This window comes from Corvus brachyrhynchos, unplaced genomic scaffold (genome assembly GCF_000691975.1).
Source record: "Corvus brachyrhynchos isolate BGI_N302 unplaced genomic scaffold, ASM69197v1 scaffold100, whole genome shotgun sequence".
NCBI classification, from domain to species: Eukaryota; Metazoa; Chordata; class Aves; order Passeriformes; family Corvidae; genus Corvus; species Corvus brachyrhynchos.
This window is the reverse complement of record NW_008236230.1, coordinates 2,250,564-2,274,659: the sequence shown is the minus strand read 5'-3', so window position 1 is coordinate 2,274,659 and position 24,096 is coordinate 2,250,564. Positions and strand designations below refer to the sequence as shown.

At 37.6% G+C, this 24,096-nt stretch overlaps 1 protein-coding gene across 2 annotated transcripts in view; it reads left to right on the top strand.

The window, feature by feature from the left end:
• CDYL (chromodomain Y-like) overlaps positions 1-22,252 on the top strand; it is a 59,595-nt gene extending 37,343 nt beyond the window's left edge. The window contains exons 3-7 of one of the 2 annotated variants that reach the window (XR_001866092.1): positions 10,826-11,082; positions 11,678-11,850; positions 14,843-15,053; positions 15,938-16,524; positions 19,204-19,289. Coding sequence is in view for 1 of the 2 variants with exons in the window: in XM_017746928.1 (XP_017602417.1) it covers positions 10,826-11,082; positions 11,678-11,850; positions 14,843-15,053; positions 19,204-19,347; positions 20,382-20,540 (944 nt within the window). In the remaining variant the exon portion in view is untranslated. Of the gene's footprint in view, positions 1-10,825; positions 11,083-11,677; positions 11,851-14,842; positions 15,054-15,937; positions 16,525-19,203; positions 19,348-20,381 lie in introns of those variants that run through there. The other variant, XM_017746928.1, reaches the window with a different exon arrangement.
• Positions 22,253-24,096: the final 1,844 nt, after the last annotated feature.

Below are 24,096 nucleotides of genomic sequence, written 5' to 3'. Positions count from 1 at the left end.
TGCTTGGCTTTGGAATTGCAGCAGTGGGAGTTGTAACAACCTGCAAGGCCAAAAATCAAATGGAGATTTCTTTTTTATCTTTTCCCTGCTTTTTCAAATTAACAGGTTGTAGATGTAAGTCCTTTTGTGAATTTGCAGCGATGATATATTTAAAAATCTATGAATTTGCTCTTGAGCTGTGAACACATCAGTATGACTCCTGTGAAAAGATGTGCTCCTGCCTACATCACTAAATAGTCAAATAAGTAGTACTTTCCTCTTGCCAGCTACACAAACTGTAAAATTCTCTCTGAGGCCACTACATACTTTGATTTAAAGTATCAGACATGATACACTTTGTTCTTGGCTTTTGTGTAGCAACAGGCATTATGGCACCTAACTAAACCTCCCTTGGTTTTGGTAGGGTTGATACTAGTTGCTAAGTCCTACTCTCTGAGACAGACGTTAACTGGTTTGGCTTTTATGAAACTTGTCTGGAAATTTGCCTTAAACCACATGCTTTTCTCTTGATTGGTTGTTTTCTCTGCCACAGATGCAGCTTCCTAATTTCTTGATTTTTTTTTTTTGCCCCATCAAAATTTCAGCCTCCTAGTATTAGTCTTTGTAATAATTTAGAAGTTGTGGTTTCATATTTATACATTGGTGCTACTGAAACAATATGTCCCACTTAAATATCACAATGCTAATTCTATTGCTTCTTTAGCTGTATCTTCTGTCTAACAATAGTATCAATGTTGGTACTTTTATTTTAATCTAGATACTTATAATTTCTGTAAATAAAAAAAATCCAGTACTTAATAAAAGCAGATTCTTACAGGAAAAAATAGCTTTTGGGGATTGGGACCACTTGTAACTAATAATCCTGGCTTCTATATTCCTTGCTTTGTAGCCTGAGGGAAGCCACTTTGGCAGCTCTGAACAATTTTCTATGTATGGCAGCATGTGTTAACTACTTAATTAGTGGTTTATGTACTTATCAGTTCAGGTTTTTTGTCTGTGAGATTTTTCCTTTGATAATTTGTTCATAAATATGACAAGAGTCAATGAAGTAGAAAGCCTAAGGTCTTACGCAGACACTTACTGCTTTCCTCAGCAATATGAAGAGCATGCACCCAAATAGAGCCCATGCATGTGATCCATCCTGCTGTGTTAGGGCAGCTCACTGCCTCCAGCCCTTCCAGCTGCTGGCTGAGATGCCTTCCCTGTTCACCGCCTTCCGCTGTGGTTATTTCCTTGTGATTTATCATGGGCATGTTTTTGGGGCGGGGGGAGAGGGTTTATTTATTTACCACTTTATTGCAAAATTTGATGAAAACTTGTTCTTATAATGGGCATTTTCCCTAGACTTGTGGCCATCATCATAGAATGGTTTGGGGTGGAAGGGATCTTAAAGATCATCCAGTTCCATCCCCTCTGCCATGGGCAGGGACACCTTCCACTAGACCAGGTTGTTGAGAGCCCCATCCAGCCTTGCCTTGAACTCTTCCAGGGGCAGGGCATCCACAGCTTCTCTGGGAAACCTGTTCCAGGGCCTCTAGAATTGTTCCAGCAGATCTGTGTCCTTATGCTGGGGGCCATGTTCAAGACCTTTGCTGTAAATCCCATGTGTGGAGAACCTATACCATTTGTACTGGCGTCAAGATGTGGGGCAAAATGCTGTGAAGACAAATGCCTCCTGTGTGTTCTAGTAATTGCCTGCAGTAATACAGGACAAAGCCTAATTGAGGGAGGATGTCATATTTTTTCCTCAAGCAAAGCATCTGATCTTACTCTTGGTAGTCTCCTACTGTTGACTTTAGGACTTTCTCTGAGGGTTTTTTTGGTTTTGTTGTTTTGGTGGAGCATTTTGTTTTTTAGTAATAATAATAATTTTGGATATGCTTCAGGAGTTCTCCAGTTGAGACAAGTCCTCATGTATTTGCTGATCCTAGCTAGTATAGCCAAAAAACAGACAGGAGAGACCAGATTCAGTTTGAAAGCACAGGTTGTCACTTACTCTTTTCCATCATGCCTCCTTTCAGCTGTTGCCAGTAGATTGTATTTAGAATATATTCCTCTGCAACAGTATAAAACAGCAGATTTGGCAAGGTAATACTACTCTGAATTACTTTTTCAGTTCAGAGCATCTGACTACCCATAACTTGTTGCATGGGATGCCCAAAGATGCTTTTAATCATTGTGCTTTTAATGTGGGCTTATTTTTCCAAAATATGGGAACACAGTTGTAGAGGTTGCTCTAGAAGCAATTTGTGAATACCTCTTCAGATGCGGTGTAAGTATCAGTTGTATGTTCTGCCCAAAAGCAGGGTCTTTTGGAAATCTGTTTAGCTCCAGTCCTTAATTTTTTAGTACAGACTACTTTCCATTGAGTACCTCTGAATTAAAAGTAAGAACCTATTTGGCATGTGCATTTCTGAATGTTCCATTCCTCAGAGGACCCTAAAGCTGTGTTTATACTTCCCCAAGACCTCTCATCTTCTTTTCACCCTATATTCTCCCACTGGTGCGAATGCCCAGCTCTTGATTTTTGTTCCATGCTCCTTCAGGCATCAGAAGTGATCAAGGAGTTGGCAATTCTCTTGCTTAAGTACAAGGCTCAGGACTAAATACCCAGCAATGCAATGTTTAGTTTTTCACTTGATGTTTTTGGGAACCTCTTAGGAAAGTCAGACTCCTCTTTTGCTCTTCCCCTTCCCACCCCAGCCCAGTTATTTCTTCCAAGGTCAGTAATTTCTGCTAAGGGGCAGCTGCTGCTGCAGAACAGTTTGCCCATGTCAGTAGCAGCCAGCAACATTATGTATTGCAGGTTTCTCAAGTATAAAGTATAGCTGGTGGCGTTAGGGCACACAGCCCTGTGCCCTCGTGTAGTGGAAGATGGCTTCAGGTTCATTTGCCACCTCTTAATGAACCTCTTGTTTGTTGAATACCCCACAGAGGTGAGACAGCTTCTATGAAGAGCAGCCGTCAGATAGTGGCTGGAAAGACACCTGTACCTTCTTGAGGTAGATACATAAAAACAGAGGTGCTTTTTTTCCAGCAGGGATACTCATCCCAGCACTCTGATCTCAGGGTTCCCTGAAAAGTTTAACACATGCACATCAGTGTCTTGAACCTCTGAAAGTCCTGAGCCTTCTCTGACTACTACTTTTCTGCGTTGAAATGCCAAGTGTTTTGGAGGGCAGTTGTGAATGGAGCTCTTTCAAACTCTGGTATTGAAAGCCTTGTCTATGTGATGAGAATGAACCTGCCAATTAGTATTCACATTTGTTTTCAAAAAGAAGGTAAATGAAAGTGTTCTGCCAATATAGTAGTGTAGTGTTTTACCCATCTGTTTAAATTTCATTCATAATCTAACTAAGGTATTTTAGAATGTTTTAATGTCCTTACAAGCATTATATAATGTGTACCATGGCACGTATATGTTTGTGAAACTACTGGGATGTCTTTTGGCAGTATCTGTTCTAGACGAGCCTTACATTAGGACACTGATATCCCACAAAAAAGAGAGCCATTTTTCACATCACTCTGGGGATTGGATTAAATTGCAGTGAAGTGCTCTTAATATAGAATGTGTTCACTTCAGAAGTTAGTGTGAAATGGCTGGGTATACTTCAAGTTTAAACCTTAGCCTATTTTGCACTAGCTTTCCTCTGTAGATGAGCCCCGAGAGATGTCCTTGCTTAACTCTCAAATTTTCGAGCATTTTGAATGAATGCTGGGGTATCATAACCTGCAGCTCCAAAAACATCAAGATAGAAGAGTTTTCCCTTATGAAATGTTCCCAGTATTAAAGGACCTCAAAAAGAAGTCTGGAACCTGGGAAGGGCTTTTCTTATTTGTACTTATTAGTGAAAAAAAGAAATGAAACTAACTCCTTGCTTCCCACATCAAATACTTTGGTGCATGGTACCCTGAAATCTGGCTGGGATTTCTTGACTGGAATAATACAGGAGGCTTTAAATTTTAAAATTAATTCCTAAATTTTTAATTTAGTTTTTTTTTTTTTTTACAGCCATCTAAAATGGTGAGAACAGTCATGTGCACTGTTTTCAATTTATTAGTAGCATCTTAACTATAGATTCAGTGGAAGACAAGTCACTCCAAAATGAGGCTAAAGCTGCAGTGGAAGGGGAAAGGAGAACAGTTCTAATTTATCTTGATGCATCATATAGGAGAAAGAGAGTTTGCTTACCTGAGGAGTGTTTGTTTCTCTATTTTTGATGAAATAATAAGAAAAGGAGATGTATTTGGAAAACCTTTTGGATTTGTTAGGAGGAGGACATTTTCTTTCCACTGTGAGACTGTGGAAAGTTTACTTAATACATTAGTTCCTCTTCAGAGACAATAAAACTTAATCATACTCCTTAAAAGATATGTTGACAATTTATGTATTATTAATGTTATCCTTGTTGGTTTTATGAGCATGGTCTTAAGAAATCTTAGGTCTAGTGTTTTGTTATTTCCATTTTTTAACATATGTAATTTTTTTTTTAATTCCACTTACATGATATAAAACCATCAGGAGAAGGTAGACCTGTTTAACTCAAGGGTGAAGAAATACCATTTTCTCTTGTATTGTTGCCCACTTCCATTTATAGAATATAATGTTCTGATTAGTTGCATTTTTGGTTGGCATTATGAGTTTATCTTCACATGGATGCTTATGCTCTGAGAAGGAAAGACATTCAAAAGCAAAAATAATTAAATAGCCTATAACCTACTAAAGTCCAATATGACCAGTAATGCTGCCCTACTCATATATTAAAATAACATAGATATATATTTGATGCTCTAAGTAATCAAAGAAACAGAGAAAACTATCTACACAAGGGGAAGAAAAGGCTGCTGTAGACCATATAACTCTAAATGTGACATGGCAGTCAAGATTAAAAGCTAGTTTAAGGTGGAAAAACTTGAAAAATCGAGTAGAGAAATATTACTGGGGTACATGTGTGTGTTTCTCTTCTCATGTTGATTTCGTCCCCAACAGCAGTGTCCTGTAAGAAATGTAGGTTTAATAGGAGCAATGTTTCCAAGTGACATTTACAATTAACACCTATACAAAATACATGGAAAAGAGTAGGAATTAAACAGCATGAGAAAAGGACTTTTTAGGAGTTGAAGGTAGACGTTGACAATCAAACCTGCCAGCCACTGCACAACTGTTTGCTGCTGAGATGTAGTTTTCTATTGCTGATGTTCCACCAAGTTCTAACATCATAATTTCCCAGTTAATCTGTTCTTAAAACCTACAGTCCTTGTTGTATTGAAATGTGACATATTTGCAAAAACAGAACGTGGCTGAAGAACATCTAATGGTTCCCTGCATAACTATTTCATTGAAACAGAATCAAAGGTGGTTAACTTTATTTAGAAAGGATGATGTTACAGCACTCAAACACTCCCTCCCTCCCCACAGTAAGAGTTTTGAGGAGGGTATCTGCAGCAGGGCATAGCAGTGATCATCAGCCTATAATCTGAAGAAATATTGTCCTTTGCTCCCCCCATCTCCTTCAAGGCATCTTTGGGGATGCCCATTCTAATGCTGGGATATGCACAACTTATTGCTGGTTGCACTGTTGGTTTGTGCTCTGTATTAATGTAACACCATATTCTGGAAGGAATTAACTGAAGTTACATGTTTCTTATGTAAGTGACCAGCACAGTCTGAACCCTCTTTCAGAAACACAGAGCAAATCAGCATTTTAGGTGAAATGTACAATAAATTGAGACTTCTTTTTCTTGCAAATATTTATAGTGACGTTTCAAACTAAGTGGAACTTTTGTTTGATTTGAAAATATGCTATTAATATGCATACTCAGACAAAAACACAGGCGCATACATAGGAGGTTTAGAACCCTCAGTTTTAGTTTCTCTAGTCTGTGCCAATACACTACAATTCCAAGATATTTTTTGTGTAATTGCTGAAGAAGAAGTGGAAAAAATACTGGAAACTCTTCTGTATTATGTTTGCATTGTGGTATCGCTGTCTGGAATTCCTGTCTCATGTGAAATGTTTGATGTAGTGCAGAGTTAAGACTGGAAAAGCTTAACAGTGTTTACAGTTAGAGATTGCTAATACATATGAACGTGTAACAAAACACCTCTGTTTGTAGGCAAAAATTAAATGTGAGGCAACCTGCACTGGACAACTGATGTTGAATTCTTGTGGATTATATATACAGGATGCAATGAAAAAGTGAAAGTGTAGAAAGGACTTAGGGAAAAAATGTAACTTACTTCTAGCACCAGTTTTAAATAATTTTTTTTTTTTCATTGAAAATTCAAGTTGTTTTTTCAATCAGTTTTCCAGATCATATTGTTCCCTGTCTGGTACTTGAGTTGTAGTCAGTTACAGTTGCAGTTTTATTTTCGCAGTTAACACTTTAAGACATTGCTGCTGCTGGTGTTTGTTCATTTGCTTATTTAAGTGGGATGCTTCTCATTAACCCCTTCATCACTCAGTGTAGGAAAGGACATAAGTGGTGCAGGATGGTACAGGAAAGACATGAGAGTTCCTGAAGCTCCTTGTGAACTCTGCAGGCTTCTTTGAAAATACTAAGTGATTTCATGATTAAAATGAGAGCTGACTTTGAGTGCAGATGGATGCCAGGCATTGAGGATGGGGACGAAACAGGCTTACATACCAAACTGTGCCTATAGAAAAACATAAAACAGTAACTGATTCCTGGCTATATGTTGCTGCTCAGGAAAAGGGCATTGGGTTTGTTTTGGGTGGTTTTCTGCAAGCATCTGTTCAGTGGTAGTTTAAAAAAAAAAAACAAACCCCATATTGAATATTGTGTCCCATTTTGGGCCCTGTTCCAAGAGTTAGTAGAAGAGGAAGAAGCATGGAGAAGAATGGCAGCCTTGGACTGGCTTCTGGAAGAAGGAAAGGGAAATAAGGTTGGTGCTAGTCAATCTGGAGAAAGGGCTGTGATGAAAGGGATGAAGAAAGCCAACATGTATGTTCCAGAACTTGCCGCCAAGAGATACTTTGGAAGACAAACCCATAGTGGTTTCAAAAGTAAATTGGACAATCCCATGGGGAAGAAGAATTTAATTACATGGGGTTTGGAGCAGCCTATGATTCTGGGCATGCAAATTTTTGTAATTGCTAAGTATCTAGTGGCTGCAGTTAAAGAAAATACTCAGACAGTATTGTTCACACCTCCCATGTTCTTGTGCTTGTTCCTTAGGCATCTATGCTAAGCCTTTCAGAAACAGCATACTCTCTCAGTCAAACCTTTGAATTAAGAGCACCAACACGTGTACCCAAAGAAGCATGCAAAAAAAGCTTGGCTGGTTTTAGAACATCTCTTTGGATGTGTCCCAGTATTGTTGCAGGGAGGGGAGTATTTGTATTCAAGGTTTGCTATGTAAGCTAAACTGAACTTCTCAGTAATAGTGAGGCATGAGTATCTTTGAGAGGTGCTCAGGATTTTAATTTTGGATTGTTGTGAAGTTGAGTGTAACTTGTTTTGTTTTTAACAAAAACATCTTTGTGATGCCCCTTTTCCAAAACCAACCAGTGTTTTGTGTCTGTCTTCCTTTGGATAAGACCAGTTCCTTTCTTATCTGTTGCTCATAGCTTTAGTTTTTTTCCCTCCGAGGGCAGTTGCATGAAATTGCTGACTGTTACCAGGTTTTGGTCAGCAGCTGCAAGACAAAGTAGTCCTCTTAACTTCCTTTTGCATCTGTATAGTGAAGCTTTGGCTTTGTCCAGTAGTAGTACTGTCTTCAGCTCTGAGATCACATTGTTAACAGTTTGCAGGTGGAAAGGTTTTTATATAACTATAAGCTGGTTTTTTATGCCTTAAACAAACAGTTCTTCATTAGTTGACAATATTCAGGGTAAACTGCCTTTCTTCCAAGTCCTTACTTATTTTTGGAAGCTCAGTTTGAAAGGAGAGAGCTGTGATGTTTTATCTGTGATATACCATCTCCATTAATGTCTCAAAATGCAGAACTGCTTCTGGTTTGTTACAAAACGCTATTTTAAAATATTAAAATATAGTTGTAATTATCCTGAAGATAAATAACCTTAATGCAAAGTTTTCATGTGAGGAAATCTATGCCAATACAGTTAACTCTCAATTGCACTTTTTTATTTTTGTCCCTATTTGCTGCGACGCGTGTTCAAGACTGAGCAGCAAAACCACCTTTGCCTGTGTACTTACAAATGAAGTATTGCTTTATGTCTCTGAGTTGTCTCTTCGCTTCCAAGGACCAAATGCCAAGAGAAATAGGCCCTGTGCTGTCAGGTATACAGGGTCCCAAACTTCCACTGGTAATGACAAACATTAACAAACATGTTTTAACTCTTTCAGTGCCGTTTTCTGATCTGTGCTGGCTGGCTGAGTCTCCCTGTGCAGAGTTACGGTTTCTAAAGCTGACAGATTTTTTATTCCAGTCTAAGTATCCTAGAAGTGTGTTTACATGATTGGAAAGAGGAGACTTCTTCCTCTGAATTGCAGCTGTCCCTTGCTTGTGGTTTGAAACTCCCAACTATTGATAAGTGTAGACAGGGTTTATATAATAAATCAGAAGGTCTCTTGCTAGTTCAGTAAGCACAAAAATTGGCCTGTGGTGTTTACATCTTGATCTCTGTTGCCAGAAGTTTTGTCTCTCAAAGTATATAATCATTGCCTCTTGCATCTCAAAAGTAATTTTCTGGTATTTGCGTATGTCTTTGGAAGTATGAGTCGTGGGAAAATACAGGCTCAAAGGTCTTGCACAAGTTTACTGACTCCTTTTTTTGGCTTAGTCTGGTCTGTGCTTCTCTCCCAGTTCTCCACATTTTTTACTATGGCTAGGACAAAAGACGTAAAAAACTTTGATCAGGGCTTAAAAATCAGAGGCGATTTCAGTTGTTTAAATTTACATTTCCTATGGAAAACCAAGCCAGTGATACCTTTTCATCTTGTGTTCCTAATGAAATATGGGGCAACATTGGTGTTCCTGCAAATTCCCTTTGAAGAGAATTCTTTTAAAGGAATGTAATTGCCATAATATGGTTTACAGGGGGAAAAAATTGAAAGCATTCCTCATCAAATTAATATTTAGTATACACCGATTTTTTATTTATTCTACTGAAATGAAAAAAGAATTCTATAAGCCATAGAAAATTTGGGAATAAATGTGACATTTTTGTGACAATATAGTCATTTTCCGTTTCATTTTGTTCATCTTTGTCTCTAAAACTGATCACAAACTGAATACAGTTTCTTACTCTTCACTTTAAACAACTAAAAAATTCTGAGTTGTCTTTAATTTCTTCACAAAAAGTGAGATGGTGAGAGGATTAAATCACTAATACAACAAGGAAGACCTTAAAAAGTAGAATAAAATCTTTTTATTGTATAGATCCTTAAATAGACAACTTGCCTCATTAATCATAAAGTATTAATAATAAAATATTTATTTTAAAATATTTGATATAAAAACTTCATTTATATCCAGAGACAGTCTCTGCAATATAAGTAGGAAAATGTATAATGTTCTAAATTTTAATTAAATTTAGTATCTTTTCTTATTGTGTCTCTCATACTTCATATGTGTCAAAGTAAGCAGCACTTGAATACAGTGGAAATATCGAGATACTGGATATTCGTGTTACTTAAGTGAGCCTCTTTAAAGTCTTCATTGGGCCCACAAGTATTTGAAATATGTTGTAGTTAAAATTTGAAATAATTTAATTTTAAAATATAACTTTTTCAGAAAGGTATGACAAATTACAATAATATTTAATTAATAGCTTACTTATACATGGTATAACTCTACTTCTTAAGACATCGTATGCATGATGTTCTGAAGTACCCATTCGTGAGATATGGGCAGTGGCTTTCCCAGAAGATTTTAGTCTCAGAGCTCAATTTTCAAGAAAAGTCTTTCAAAACTTTACTGTCTTGGACTCTAACACACCTTCCCAATATTTTTAACCCTCCTGTCCTATGCACACTCCATTACTTTAGTATGACAAATTCTGTGAAGATTTCGCATGGAGGCCTAAACATGCATTATAGATCCAGTATGTTCTCCTGTTTTCTCTAATGAATGGTAATTATTTGGTATTATGTTTCTAATGAGGACTACAGAAAAACCTGTCCCTTCTGTGACATTAGGAATGGCCTGTTTACTTGTATGCCTTCAAACTCTCTCTGTGTAAGGGACTGGGAACAAGACCAGCAAAACTTAATTGTCTATTTGCCAATTCCAATAGCAAAAAATGTTTAACATGAGAAGATCTCATTGTCTATGAATCCATTAAAATATCCCCCACTGCATGGGTCTTGTGATCCTCTCAAAGAAGGATAGTCTGTATTTCTTCATTTCCATTTTTCTTTAAAGACTATTATACTTTTTATGGTCTTGTCAATCAAGTTCTTTATTTGGTTTCTTCTAAGTGTCTTTTTCTTCTTTACAATAACTTCTGATGTTTGAAACAAAAGGCTTTTGCTTTGTCTTAGCAATGTTGATGCTGTTAAATGACTTTAAAATGTTGGAAAGGGAGAAAGCAGACTGTTAACCTACTGAAGTGTGTTGGTATTAGGAACCTTAAATATACTTTTCTCCCCCTGTTGTATATGACAGTTGGTCTGTTTGGCTTGTTCTAAATGTATATTCTCAAAATCATAAAATTAATTTCTCAAATCCCTTTGTCACTTCAATTCTGCACTGTGCACAGTGTCTATTTCAGTAACTTCCAGGGGACTGAGTTTCATGTTTACTGTGTGTTCTATATGAGTTGCATGTTTTCATGTGTTTAGTAGGGATTTTGAGATGCTAATCAAACGTAATTATTCTTGTTTAAACTATTTCCAGGTACACCCACCTTTATGGAAGCATTAGCAGCCAATGGTACAACCAATATCCAGACATCTGTAGCAGGAGTGACAGCCAGCAAACGAAGGTTCATTGATGACAGGAGGGATCAACCATTTGATAAAAGGCTACGTTTCAGCGTGAGACAAACGGAGAGTGCGTACCGGTACAGAGACATTGTTGTCAGGAAACAAGATGGATTCACACACATTTTGCTATCAACGAAATCATCTGAAAATAATTCATTAAATCCAGAGGTCAGAACAATTCTGATTTTGGGAGGGGAAGGGGATTTGAAGTACTTGCCTCATTTCTGCCTGTTATTCAGGCACAAATGTACATAAAACATGATACAGGTTCTTACTTGCGAGATGTTACATGTACAGTTGACTTTGTGTGTAATTCATTTGCATTTAAGAACTCTTATCTGACCATGTTGATGTGTATTGGCTTTTTTAAGATGTGCAGTGATTTACAAAGTGCAACTTGAAAAAAGATTTAGCCTCAATTAAGGTTCTTTTTTTTTCTGTACTGGTTGCATATGCCATCTGCTGTCCAAATTACAGAAATGCTGAATGAATGCTTTAGTTACAGATTACATCTAATAGATCTTTCCTTAATGATTTAATTATCTTTGTCTAATTACATTTTTGAAATGCAAAGCTTCTAATACGTTAACTTCCTTTTTTTTGGATAATGAAGAAAGTTAACTTTTCTAATATGATGGTTGAGTGGATCCTAAGGAAAAATTAAAGATGTTGAAGGGTCTCATGGGGGGAGGAAGGGAAAAGAACAACATGCTACTTTGTAATGATGGATTAAAATTATTCTTATGAAATTTTTATTTTTCAGGTAATGAAGGAAGTCCAAAGTGCACTGAACACAGCAGCTGCAGATGACAGTAAACTTGTGCTGTTCAGTGCAGTTGGTAGCATTTTCTGCTGTGGTCTTGATTTTATTTATTTCATACGACGTTTAACAGATGATAGAAAAAAGGAAAGCACTAAGATGGCAGAAGCTATTAGGTATGTATGATTATCTTCAGTCATCTGGTGGGTGTTCTTCATCGTGTGGCCTGGCTTGTTCTATCTTTATTTCAAAAACCTCTTATTCAAAAAGATCTCAGACATTTACCTGTTACATTATAGCGTGCAGCACTTCTTTATGCTCCCTGTGCCTTTCTATTTGGGTTGTCATTTCATGCATTTTTAATTTTAAAATCTAACTGTGAATACTGGGAGTATTGTAATACTCCTCCAGTTAAAACCAATATTAAAATACTCCAATAGCCATAGGGTTTCAGGAAAACAAATTCAATACACCAAAATTCAAGATGTGTATTGAATGAGTAAATTGATGTAGTACGTTCAGAGCAGTGGAATGATGGATATTTTAGAGGAGTAGACTAATACTGGTGATCATCATCCCAACACTACGTACCAAACCTAACATTTGAACAAAATAAGCTGAACTACTACTAAGTAGAAGGAAATGTACGGGAAAAAAGTATCGATCTTGGAGACATGTTTTAACAGTACAAAAAGTACCTACCATTTGAGCACTGGTTTTGAGGTCCTTGTCTCTTGCATGCTTCCACAGTATCTATATTCTTTCGAGCCCTGTCTTCTGTTGTTGTTATCAATGGTCATGTTTCTAAAAAAAGGCCGTGGACATGTAAATCCTGTTTCATTGGAGGAACAGTTGATTCATAAATATGATCATAGTTGTTTTGATCAAAGGAAATTCTTCAGTCATTTCATGTAAAAGTTGCTCATGCAGTGACTTCAGATGTGGCCAGAAGCTCCTAGCACTGAGCTTCTAGCACTATTTTAATTTGGGCCCTTCCAGAAACTTGATTTTTCACCTAATATTCATTGTTAATAAAATGGGCAAAGGTAACTTAAAAGACCTATGAACACACCCCCTGCCTTTCAAATAAGGTATTTTTCATGTGGTAGATGGTTGTCTCTGGGATATTCAGACATGATTAAAATTAACTTAAGTCTCTGGATGGGATGTTTGTATGATGACTTGCATGAGATGGTTCCAGGTTTGGGTTTTGTTTTTTTGGGTTTTTTTTGCATTTAGCTATTTCGGTTCATTAGAATGAGGTAAGAAGCAGTGTGATAACCTTTAGTGCTGAATGCAATATAGTAAAATTGTCCTGTTTTGCAGAAATATGAAAATATGTAACACAGGGAGCAAACTTTTAAAATCACCTGTGTATGTATTCATACACACATGACTGTTTTTTCCTAAGAAGCTCTTGGAGGCATTACTGTTTGAGAACAGAGAAGCATCCATTTTTTGTGGGTACTGGAATGAATTGTCAATTTTGTTGACAATGAGGATGAGAATATGCATATGTCACTTAATAGCGTAGGACCCAGAGTATTATTACCAACCAAAAGAAGGGAGATGAGGAGGAGAAGTTTACAGGTGTGTGATATGTGGTAACAGATCTCTACTATATATGTTTGTACATCATTTTAAAAAGCAGATTTATTTGTTAAGAAAAGCTCCTCATGGAAAATCATTAATGCTTTGCCTGTCTTCATTTATACCTTATTGCTGTCACTTAAAAACACAGGTAAATACCTTACACCAATGCTATATGTGAGGACCAGGCAGGGCTGTGCCACAGTTGTGGTGCCCAGAGGCGAAGAAAGGCTGCAGACATATCTGGGAGAGCTGTGAGGCACATGAATGTACCAAAAGTGCCTTATCAGCTGATGCTTGTAGGGGGGTGTTAAATCTGCACCTGCTCAACTATGGTGATGTGTTGAGCTGGGAGCAATGCTAGGCTTTTACAGAATCAGAAGATGGCTGAGGTTGGAAGGGACGTTTGCAGGTCATCTTGTTCATCCTGCTCAAGCAAGGGCTCCTAGAGCAGGTTGGCCAGGACCATTTCCTGTTTTTTTTTAATATCTCCCAAGACTCAGAGTCCATGACCTTGCTGGCTGCTTGTTTGGTCACCCTCACAGTAAGAAAGGGTTTCCTAGTGTTCAGAGGGAACCTCCCATGTTTCAGTTTGTGCCCACTGCTTCAATAGCCACCACTGAAAAGAGCCTGGCTCTGTTCTCTTTGCATCGCCTTTCAGGTACTTACACACATTGATGACATCTCCCTGAGGAGAGCTGGGCTGAACAGGCCCAGCTCACTCAGTCCCTGGGTCACCTTGATGGCCCTTTGCTAGACCATCTGGAGTGTCTCCTTCACTGAGGAGCCCATAAGGACACTAGGGGTGAGCAGAGGGGCAGGATTGACTCCTACAACCTCCAGACAACATTCCTCCTAGAGCAGCACAGGATACCACTGGCCTGCTTTGCCACAAAGGCACACTGCTGCCTCAAGTTCAGCTTGGTGTCCACTGGGAACCCCAGCTCAATTTCTGCCAAGCTGCTTTCTGGCTTGGCTTCCAGCATACATTGGTGCCTGGGGTTGTTCCTCCCCAGGCACAGTGCTTTGCACTTCCCTTTATTGAGCTTTGGGAGGTTCCTGTCAGCTCATTTCTCCAGCCTGCCAAGGTCCCTCTGGATGGCAGCACAATCCTCTGGTGTATCAGCCTGGTTTTGTATCCTGACCAGACTTGCTGAGGATACGCTCTGTGCCATCAATCAAATCATCAGGGAAGCTGTTGAACAGTGCTGGAGCCATCACTGACCCTGAGGGGTGCAACACTTAAATTACTGGCCTGTGCTGTGAGTCACCACCCTCCGGGCCAGCCATTCAGACATTTTTCAGCCCACCTCACTGTCTGCTCATCCAGCTCATACCTCAACAGCTTGACTAGGAAACTCTTATGAGAGACAGTGCTGAAAGCCTCACTCTGAACTGTGTAGATGATATCCACCCCTCTCCCCTCATCCGCCAAATGACCACCTCATTGTGGAAGGTTATCAGGTTGGGTTTGAAAGTGATGTTATTGTGGAGATGAATTATTATGGAGTTTTCAAGGGCTGGTGTATTTTACACTCTCGATATATGTAGTGAGCACATGTTTCTGTTTCTCTTCAGGAATTTTGTGAATACTTTTATTCAGTTTAAGAAGCCTATCATTGTAGCAGTAAATGGCCCAGCCATTGGACTTGGAGCATCTATATTGCCTCTGTGTGACGTGGTTTGGGCCAACGAGAAGGCTTGGTTTCAGACACCATACACTACTTTTGGACAAAGTCCAGATGGATGTTCATCCCTTACATTCCCACGGATAATGGGCCTGGCTTCTGTAAGTAGCTTGCAGGGTAGGGGCTGGCAGCTTCACAATTCAGTTGTGATAATTTATCCAGTGTGATTTCAAGACTTTTTGCCTTGCTATGTTGTCTTTTTCTTAATTTTTTTCTTTCTCTCATGAAAACCTTTCATGAGAGGCCACCCTTTATAGCTTTTCTGCTCCATGCTCTTGCAACTTAGTCTGCACCTGCATGCACGGAACAGAAAGCAGGCACGGGGCTTAATCCCACCTTTGGCCCTAATGGTGTCAGAAGGGTGATGTCCTGTGTACCAAGACACACCTCCCCTGCTGTGCCTCGTGAGGAGCAGCCGTGGGTGTCTTGCATTCAGCACAGCACCAGTGTGACACTCGGTGTCACTGCACTGCACAGCGCTGTGGCACCAGCCAGAAGCAGTCTTTTGCCAGTATGCAAATCAGTATTTTGGCTTCCATGCACTCCTAATAAAAAACTATTTAAGAATCTCTTACTTACGTTGTTTTCAGTTGCTTAGTGGTTTTTCAAGCTGTGTTCTTTGAAAATTTAGACCTACATCCCATTCCAGTTTGGACAGTGTGAAACAAGTGCTTGTGGTCACACACCTTTTTTCCAAAATTGCTGTTTATTATAAAAGCCATTTTTTTCACTGTAGGTATTTATTAATTTAAAAATATGCATTTCAATATATTAAAACACCAGTTTTAGAAGATCTAATAGCTAATTGTGTCATGTCTGGATTTAGTTATTAGAAGAGAACAGAAAAGGTAACTAAAATAGATTAACAGTTATAAGAGTATCTTTAATATCTTAGCATGTTTCAAACTACTGATTGTTCCTTTCCCTTTTTATTTGGCCATCCATCTATTCATCCATCCATTCCATCCATCCTTGTCCTTTAAAGACTTGTGGTTGTTACTTTTCATTTCTTTAGAAGTTGTACAAAAAACATGAGCTCTTCCCTAGTGTACTCTTTCATGTGTGTTTGTGAATGCTCTCATTCTTAAATATAAAGATTTAAATTGAAAGCTTCCAGTGGTAACAATTCCATAATGATCAGTGAAAAAAGGGAAAGAAATCCACTGTTTTTTTACTATCCTTGGCTCTCTGCAGCATAGCAGTGTGTCAGTGGGACAAAGCTGAACTTTACTCAGCACATTTCATGAAATATGTCCAGAATCCATACTGAAGACTTTGATAAAGAGGCATGCTTTTTGTCTGTAAAAGAGAGAGAGAGCGAAGTCAGCAGTTTTTTTGAAATGCAAAACATTCAGGGGAAAAAAATATACAAAACAAAGAATTAAGGCCTCTGTATGCATCATAACATTTCCTACAAATGTATCAATTCAGCAGCAGTAGTGCCACCCCTAACTGTAGTTAAGCCAGACTTACAACGCAATGTTGTTAGCTGCAGCTATGTAAAAATCTTCCCTTGCAAGATTGCTGGAAATATCTTCCCTGTGGGGTCACTCACCTTCTGTGGGTGAGCAGGTGTGTATGTCATGGATGAGTTTCTTTTTTCACAAACATTTTCAGCTGTGGGCTCATTACAAGAAATTTGAAGCCCAAACTTTAGGATTCAAAACTGATACCATCTTAGAAACACCAAGAATTTTAGAAGTGTTCTTAAACTTGACTTCTGAGTTTTGTAAATAATCTGTAATAGACATTAAGGTGATGTCTGTATGGGGAGATGTTACTGTGTATTTGCCATGGAGTTCTTTCTCTGGTTGTCTGGTCTGAGATAGAAAGCACAGGAGCTGTGTGATCACACATCACACACTGGGTTTCCCTGCCTATCCCCAGCACACATGGCAGTATTTCTTATGCTTTTCTGTCAGTCACGAGGGATACACGTTTCCATAGTGCCTGTAGTCCACATCACAGCCAGGATCTAGGGTGGTTCAGAGGCCAGCTGCCTCCTGATCATAGTGCAAGAGAGCTGAAATGCTCCATGGCCCCTGGTGCCTGTGGGCTTGCACAGCAGGACCCTGGTGAGCCTCAAAGCCCTCACTGGAAGAGAGTCCCAGTGAAGTTCCTCTATGGAAGGAGACATTTTCTACTCCAAGTAGAAAATGAAGGTTGCTAATGAGAATCCTATATTAGTGAAGTATTTTTATCATCCTCATTTCTATTGCTGTAGTGTATTTCTTGGAAAGTCACCACGGAGTGTGTTAATTTTTACGGCAGGTACAAAGCATGATTACGATTAAAGCTTGTTCAGCAGTGGGTCTCCAGCATATGTTGTGTATAGATCAAAAGTGGAGATGCCAGAGCAAGACATTTCCCTTCAAAACCTGTCAAGTGAGAACATTAATGGGAATGCTCATTTCTTGTGAGACTTTATGCTAATGCTGTGTTACAGCTGGCATAAATAAGATAACTGCATCCTTCTTGCTTATGGTGTTTCATGTACAGGAGAACTCAGTGGTTGCAACTAAGTTGTAGGGGAAGAATGGTTTTCTAGCATTCATTTTTATCCTTGCAAAAATACATGTGAAGATAAATGTAGACCTGACCACCTGGCTCAAATGTTTGCCTTTCGTAGCTACTAGTTAGATTGACTTCACATTTTGATCTTTCATAGAAATGTTGTGGTTTTTTGAATTATTTTGGAAGAATGCTTTTTCCCCAACTGCATAGGAAAAAGGATTCCTTTTTTAGACAACCATGTGTACATCTCTGATTTTTAGCTAGTATTTCAGGTTATTACTATTCACACACATTCTGGAAAATGAGAAAGAATGGTTAATGAACCTTGTGTTTTTGATTTTGTGTTCACAGAAGGTAGAACTATAAGGTATAGAATTTGATCATAGTGCAAGAGATTCAGGTTTTCATAAACTAATATATGTGAATCACAGCTTTCCATAGTAACTGTGAAAGATGTGCTGATGGTAAAATCAAAGTAAAATGTGCTAGGAAACTGGTTGGGTTTTTCTTGCATTCCTAATGGACTGGCAGTCAGGAAGCAAACTGCCAGTAGAACCCAGACTTTGTATTTCATTACAAAGGAACTAATAAGAGACTGCAGAGTTTCCAAATTGCTTCATGTGTAAAATGGCAATACCAGGAACGTGGTACTACAGTAAATAATTATTTATTAAGTTAATAATTAATTATTTGACAACCTTAAATCAAAGTTGCTGAAATTAATAATTATTTGAGAGCCTGAAATCAAAGTTGCTGAAATAATTACCAAAATTTCCTGTATTAGAAAACATTTAAAAACTCAGAATTTTTCCCTCAAAAGTGTTATACCTGTCAGGTTTGTGTTTTAGAACAGCCTTATTTCCTATATTTCAAGAGGCAATAATGGGTTTGTTGTATTTTTCAGTGGGAATAAGTCATTAAGAATCAATAATACTGATTTTTTTTTTTTTTGAGGTTGGCTATTACTCTGACTTTTTAATTTCCACTGGCTGTTTTCATGCAAATGTCACTGCAAACAAAATTTAACTGTATAAGAAACTTCACTAATGCTAAAATTAAAGTGGTTGTAGGACAAAGCTTTAATGGGGAAATTGGTAAATAGTGAAGTGCATGATAATTACAAATCAAAAACATTTACAGAACTAGAGAGAGCATCTTGTTGCATAGAATATAGTACATGATTCTGTACCTTTAAACCATGTGCAAGTTCTTTTAAATACTGGGGGTTTTTAATAAGACTACTATATCAGATTCTGAAAGGATTTATGAGTTCAGTATTGGACTCTTGAAGAAAATGTGAATGTTTACTTTCTATGAATTTGGTCAGAAATTGGAATACATCATTATAAAGGGTAAGATGATGTATTCAGTGCTGTTGTACACATTTGCCAGGCATTATAATCTATTCCCACATAAACAGATAACCAAGTCAGCAATACTGCAAGAAAGCCAGAGCTGACAAACATTCACAGCCAGGAAATGACAAAAGACATTTTCACACTTAACCCTTAATCATAGACATCCACATTTCAATAACTACTGCCCTGGTACTGGTCAACAACATGGACCAACCAGCTGTAGGCCAGTATTTTTCTTTGTTTAATTAAAATTTGGAAGAGCTGTAATAAAACTATTTCAAAGAGTGCAGGCATTTTTCTTATTTGTTTTGAACATTTTTCCTTTGATGAGTTTTGTCTCATTACATTTCATACCAGAAGTAACTTTTTATCCCTTCAGGCCAATGAAATGTTGTTCAGTGGAAGGAAGTTGACAGCGCAGGAAGCTTGTGCCAAAGGACTCGTCTCCCAAGTGTTCTGGCCGGGAACATTCACACAGGAAGTAATGGTTCGAATTAAAGAACTTGTCACATGTAATTCAGTTGTAAGTTTCCTTTATCTTCTTGTATTTTTGTGATTAGATGAATAAGAATTAGTCTAAGTAGTATTAGACTGCATCTTTTTGTCCTTAAAAAAAAAAAGAGCCTTTTCATGAAACAAGGACTGCATTATAGTACAGCAGTGGCTTTTGACAAATTTTTGTGTATCTTTCTCGTTTGGGGTTTTTTAGGGTTCTTTTTAAAGTTTCTATCTGACTCTTCTTAACTACAGTGTACTGTGGCATATGATAAGGAACATAAAGCAGCCTTGGATTTTTACAATATAATTTGGTATTAACAGAGTTGCTGAAGTCCACCTTAGTCTAATTGACAATATAAACAGTTGCCCCAACACCTGCAGAGAAACACAGCAATCTTGAGTTAGCTTGAATTGTAATGTAAGTTACCAAGGAAAAATAATACAGTCTTTGACATTATGCTGGACTTAGTTTTATGAGTAAAGCACAGTGGTTGTGTGGCAGTTGCACAAGATAGTATCAAATGGTGGTAATTTTAACTTTCTTACAAGAAAAGGTGCAGCACAAATTAACTGTTCTGTGCATTAGAAAATTTGGATTTTAAAAGCAAATTATTCATTTTCTAAACAGAACAAACAAATGAGATTTTTTTTCCAGTGTATTTTAAGTGCTCGAGAAATCAAGATTGGCCCAGTTATTAGAGCAGTTTGGGATAATAGTATTATGATTAGCCTTCACCAATAAGGTCTTGCATTTTTCTGTAGTTGTAAAACCATGGCTTTTTTTCATAGTTATTTTATGATTTTCATTATTTTCACACTTTCATGCACTTTTAAATTGTACTGGTATAAGGTAAAGGAAATTTTGTGTGATGCTAGAAGAAAGATGACTATGAGAAACATTTCTTACAGTCATAGTATGTCCATGAATTGATAAGCTTAAGTTGATAATCAGCTTCAGGATTCATCCATATAAACCTGTTATCCACCCATAGAAGCACATGTGGTGCTCAGTGCTTAGGCAGTACTAACCCAACTCCCGCTTTTTTAATTCTGGCCTAGGTACTTGAAGAATCCAAAGCTTTAGTACGTAACATCATGAAGGTGGACTTGGAACAAGCAAACGAAAAGGAGTGTGAAGTTTTGAAGAAAATCTGGGGCTCAGCACAAGGGATGGACTCAATGTTAAAATATCTGCAGAACAGAATTGATGAATTCTGATGAGATGCCCATTGACACTGGAATTGTATTTCTTGGACATCAGGGCAAGCAAAATATGCCCATTTAAAAAAACCTTATATAAACTAACCCCTTGCTCAGCTTGGGAACAGGAGTGGACACACACCCCCTCCCCTTTTATTGTCAAGGGGTTTAAAAGTACTGTATCACTTAAATTTGAACAAAACTCCTTTCTCCCTGATTGTTACATGCAGATATATACACACACAAGTGTATGTGTGTGCATGTATCTATATATGTCTTTTATATATATATATAAATGTAATATGTGTGAGAGTGTGTATGTAGACACACACAAGCTAAAAAACAATAGAGTGCACTACCAAACATCTCTTTAAAAGCTCTAGTTTTTGTTATCTTTGGCTAGTACTGTATCAAATAGAGAATGAATTAAAAAGTGAATGGTGTTGCATTATTTTCTGTGTGGCAGGGAAGTCTGGAATAATGCTTTTCTTTTTCATGAGAATACAGAATTGAAACGGGTATTAGCCAGCCCTTGCTTTCTCTGTCCAACGAGTCAGCTTAAAGAAAAGGCACTGTCTCAGAAGAAGGTTGAAATACCTCAAGTCATGGAACATTCTAAAATTTTAGGGCAACTAAACCCTACTATGCTTAAATCACACATACCCCAAAAAGAGAGTGTGCTCAGGATTAATGCTAAGGAAACACTCTGTTATTTTTTGGGGAGGAGGTATAGAGGGCTGGGAGGAAGGGGCAGGAATATGTCTGATTCTTACCCAGAAAGCATGAAGAAACCACTGTCTCTTAGGGAAAGGGAATGAGGGAGAGCTAGAGGGAAATGGAAGGGGGAAGGAAAACAAAACCAACACAAAAGCTTGTTTTGCAGTATTAGTGAATCACTGAATATCTTATGTATGAATATCCTAAGTTATAAGTTAGTTTTAGTGGGTTTTTAAAAATCCTCTCTGGGTTGTTCTTTTTTTGTTTGGTTTTTTTGTTTGTTTATTTTGGTTGGTTTTTTTTTTAAATAACTACGTAAGTGCTTCTGTTGCTGGGTGAAAATACTACTTTATATACAGTTTGGGTTTTGTTTTTGGTTCTTTTTTTCCTATTTGCTGGTTTAATTGATGTATTACACCAAAAATGCATTTTATGTTCATAAATTTTAGGTTCACTTAGAATATATTATTTAATAAGTTAAAACTCTTTTGGCACACTATTAAGTAAAAAAAAAAAAACCTCTTTAAAAAAAAAAAACTACCTTATATTAGATGTTTAATGTTCTTTGTCTATGCTTTTTTATTATTTGAAATATACACTATATGCAGTATGGTGTAAAAGAGTGCCCTGTGTAAATAGATCTATTTTGCATTCCTTTCAGGAGTGGTTATTGATTCCTGACTGCAGATATCTATTATTACTTGGGTATCTGTGCTTGCAATCTTATTGAATGTATTATGAAGAATGAAAAAGAAATCAAACCTTATTTTTGTACAGTTTTGAACTTTTTACTTGGAACTGACCCACCTCCCCTTCCCAGTGGAGAGCTGTACAGTGTGTAAATCTGCCTTTACCTTGGATTGGTACAGTATTTTTGCATCTGTGGGACCTACTTCTTTGTTCTAGTAGTTTGAACTATATATAAACTGTACAATCTGTAAAGTTTTTATAGAATAAATATTCAGCTGTGAAAACTGGTTAAATAAAACTAATATTTCTTAACACATTTTAAATGTGGTTCTCTCAGAGAGTTGTCTTTTTCAAAGACATTTCCATTCTAATTTTAAAGTAAACTTGCTGGAACAGATCTTGTAAATTAGATGCTTTAATACTTATGTTTTATTTTGTTTAAAAATCTCCTAATTTCCTTCAAATTAAAACTTGAATATTAATTTATTGGTGCAAATTTTACAGAAGTTTTCTCTTACAGGAGGTAGATGGGGAAAGAAAAGAGGGAATTATTCTACTTTTAATTATTTTGTTAGAGTTCAAATGAATGTTCAGTAAACGTTTCTTTGCAATCTCTTACAAATAGACTGTTTTCCTTACAATAGTGGGGGTTAAGTTAGAATTCCTTGGGTGAATTTGATTTTAGAAGAAGATACCTTTACCTACAAGTTCTGTAATGTTGTACACTCCAATCCTTGTGGAGTTCAACTCCAATTTATATAAAGATCCCTTTTCTGGCACCTCTAAGGGCATAGTTTTCAAAAATATATCAGCTGGGGGTTTTCTATGCTTTCTTTAAACATGAAAGAGCTGTTACAGTGAAGACATTTAGAATTAAATCAATTGAAGGTACAGGCAATTCAACTGAAAAAATAATTCTACTTCATTCATTTTTTTGTGTTGCTATCAGTTGGGCTGGTACGCTGCCTACAGTTTGCATGATAAATTGTGAATAAGTTGGTGGCTGTAAATTCCTGTCTGACTGGAAAAAGTCCTTCAGTCAGGCCACTTCCTATACACTGTCAGAACTAACTTGGCACTATTAACAAACTGTGTTCTCATGCCATAAATATTGCACACCTTTTGTCCATACACTGGACTACAGGAGTACTGTTTCTTCAGGAAAATACTGTCCCCTTCTTTTCAGTATGGGTCAGTAAACATCTTTTGATGTGTGTGAAGGTTACAGTCAAGTCTAGCTCAGTCTCTGCAAAGCCATAATAGAACAAAGACAGGAACATTATAGACTTCTAATAACAAACAAGAAAACCTGAGAGATCATAAAAACTGACTTAAGACATTTTTAAAATGAGTGTTTTCAAGGCTTTTTTTCACAGAAGAGACAGGTTTTTGCCAAGCCTGACTCATTGCTAATGCTTGTACTGTTCTACATAAATTTGCAGTACTGCCATAGATTATCTAACCTGAAGCATCAGGTTTAGTCTCTGATGACTGCATCCAACCATAGTCACAAAAGTTCTCCCAGGCATGGGCAAACTGTGCAGCCAACGTAACTGCTAAAGCCGCACATTTGAGGTCACAGCTTCCCAGAAGTAGCAGTACTTCGAAAGGGCTCGTGTTAATTCTAGTGTGAATCTGGAGGATTTTGGTGCAGCACAAATAGTTAAACCCAGGTGCAATACAAGAATATAGAAACAGTATCTTTCTAAATGAGGCCTGAGAGAACTTCCATAGGGGTATTGGGTGTTTTTTAAACAAAAAGTTTCCTGGCTTTTCCTTCTTCAGGCAGGAAGGCAAGTCTCTCCTGTTTGCATGTCAGTGTCTAGTCAATAGCTAGTAGAATTAGGAATAAGGGTACTGGAATATAAAATTCAGCCAGTTTTAGTCTTGCTCATTCCTGATCCCTGTGTCTCCTGTCAAGACTATCCATTATCCTGATTGTATCACTACTACACCATTTTCTTAATTCCTTAGGGAGCATAGAGACAACCTGTGAGGCAGCTGGCTGTGTTGGTGCTAAAATTTAAAAGTAGCACAGAAGCCTTGATAATCCAGTGTAGGAGTCCTTCCAGGACATTCAAGTTCTCTTTCTGAAATAGGCAACAGCCCAGGCACTACCCAAACCAGCAAACTGATGAGCGTTGGCCACTGGACTGCACTGAACATT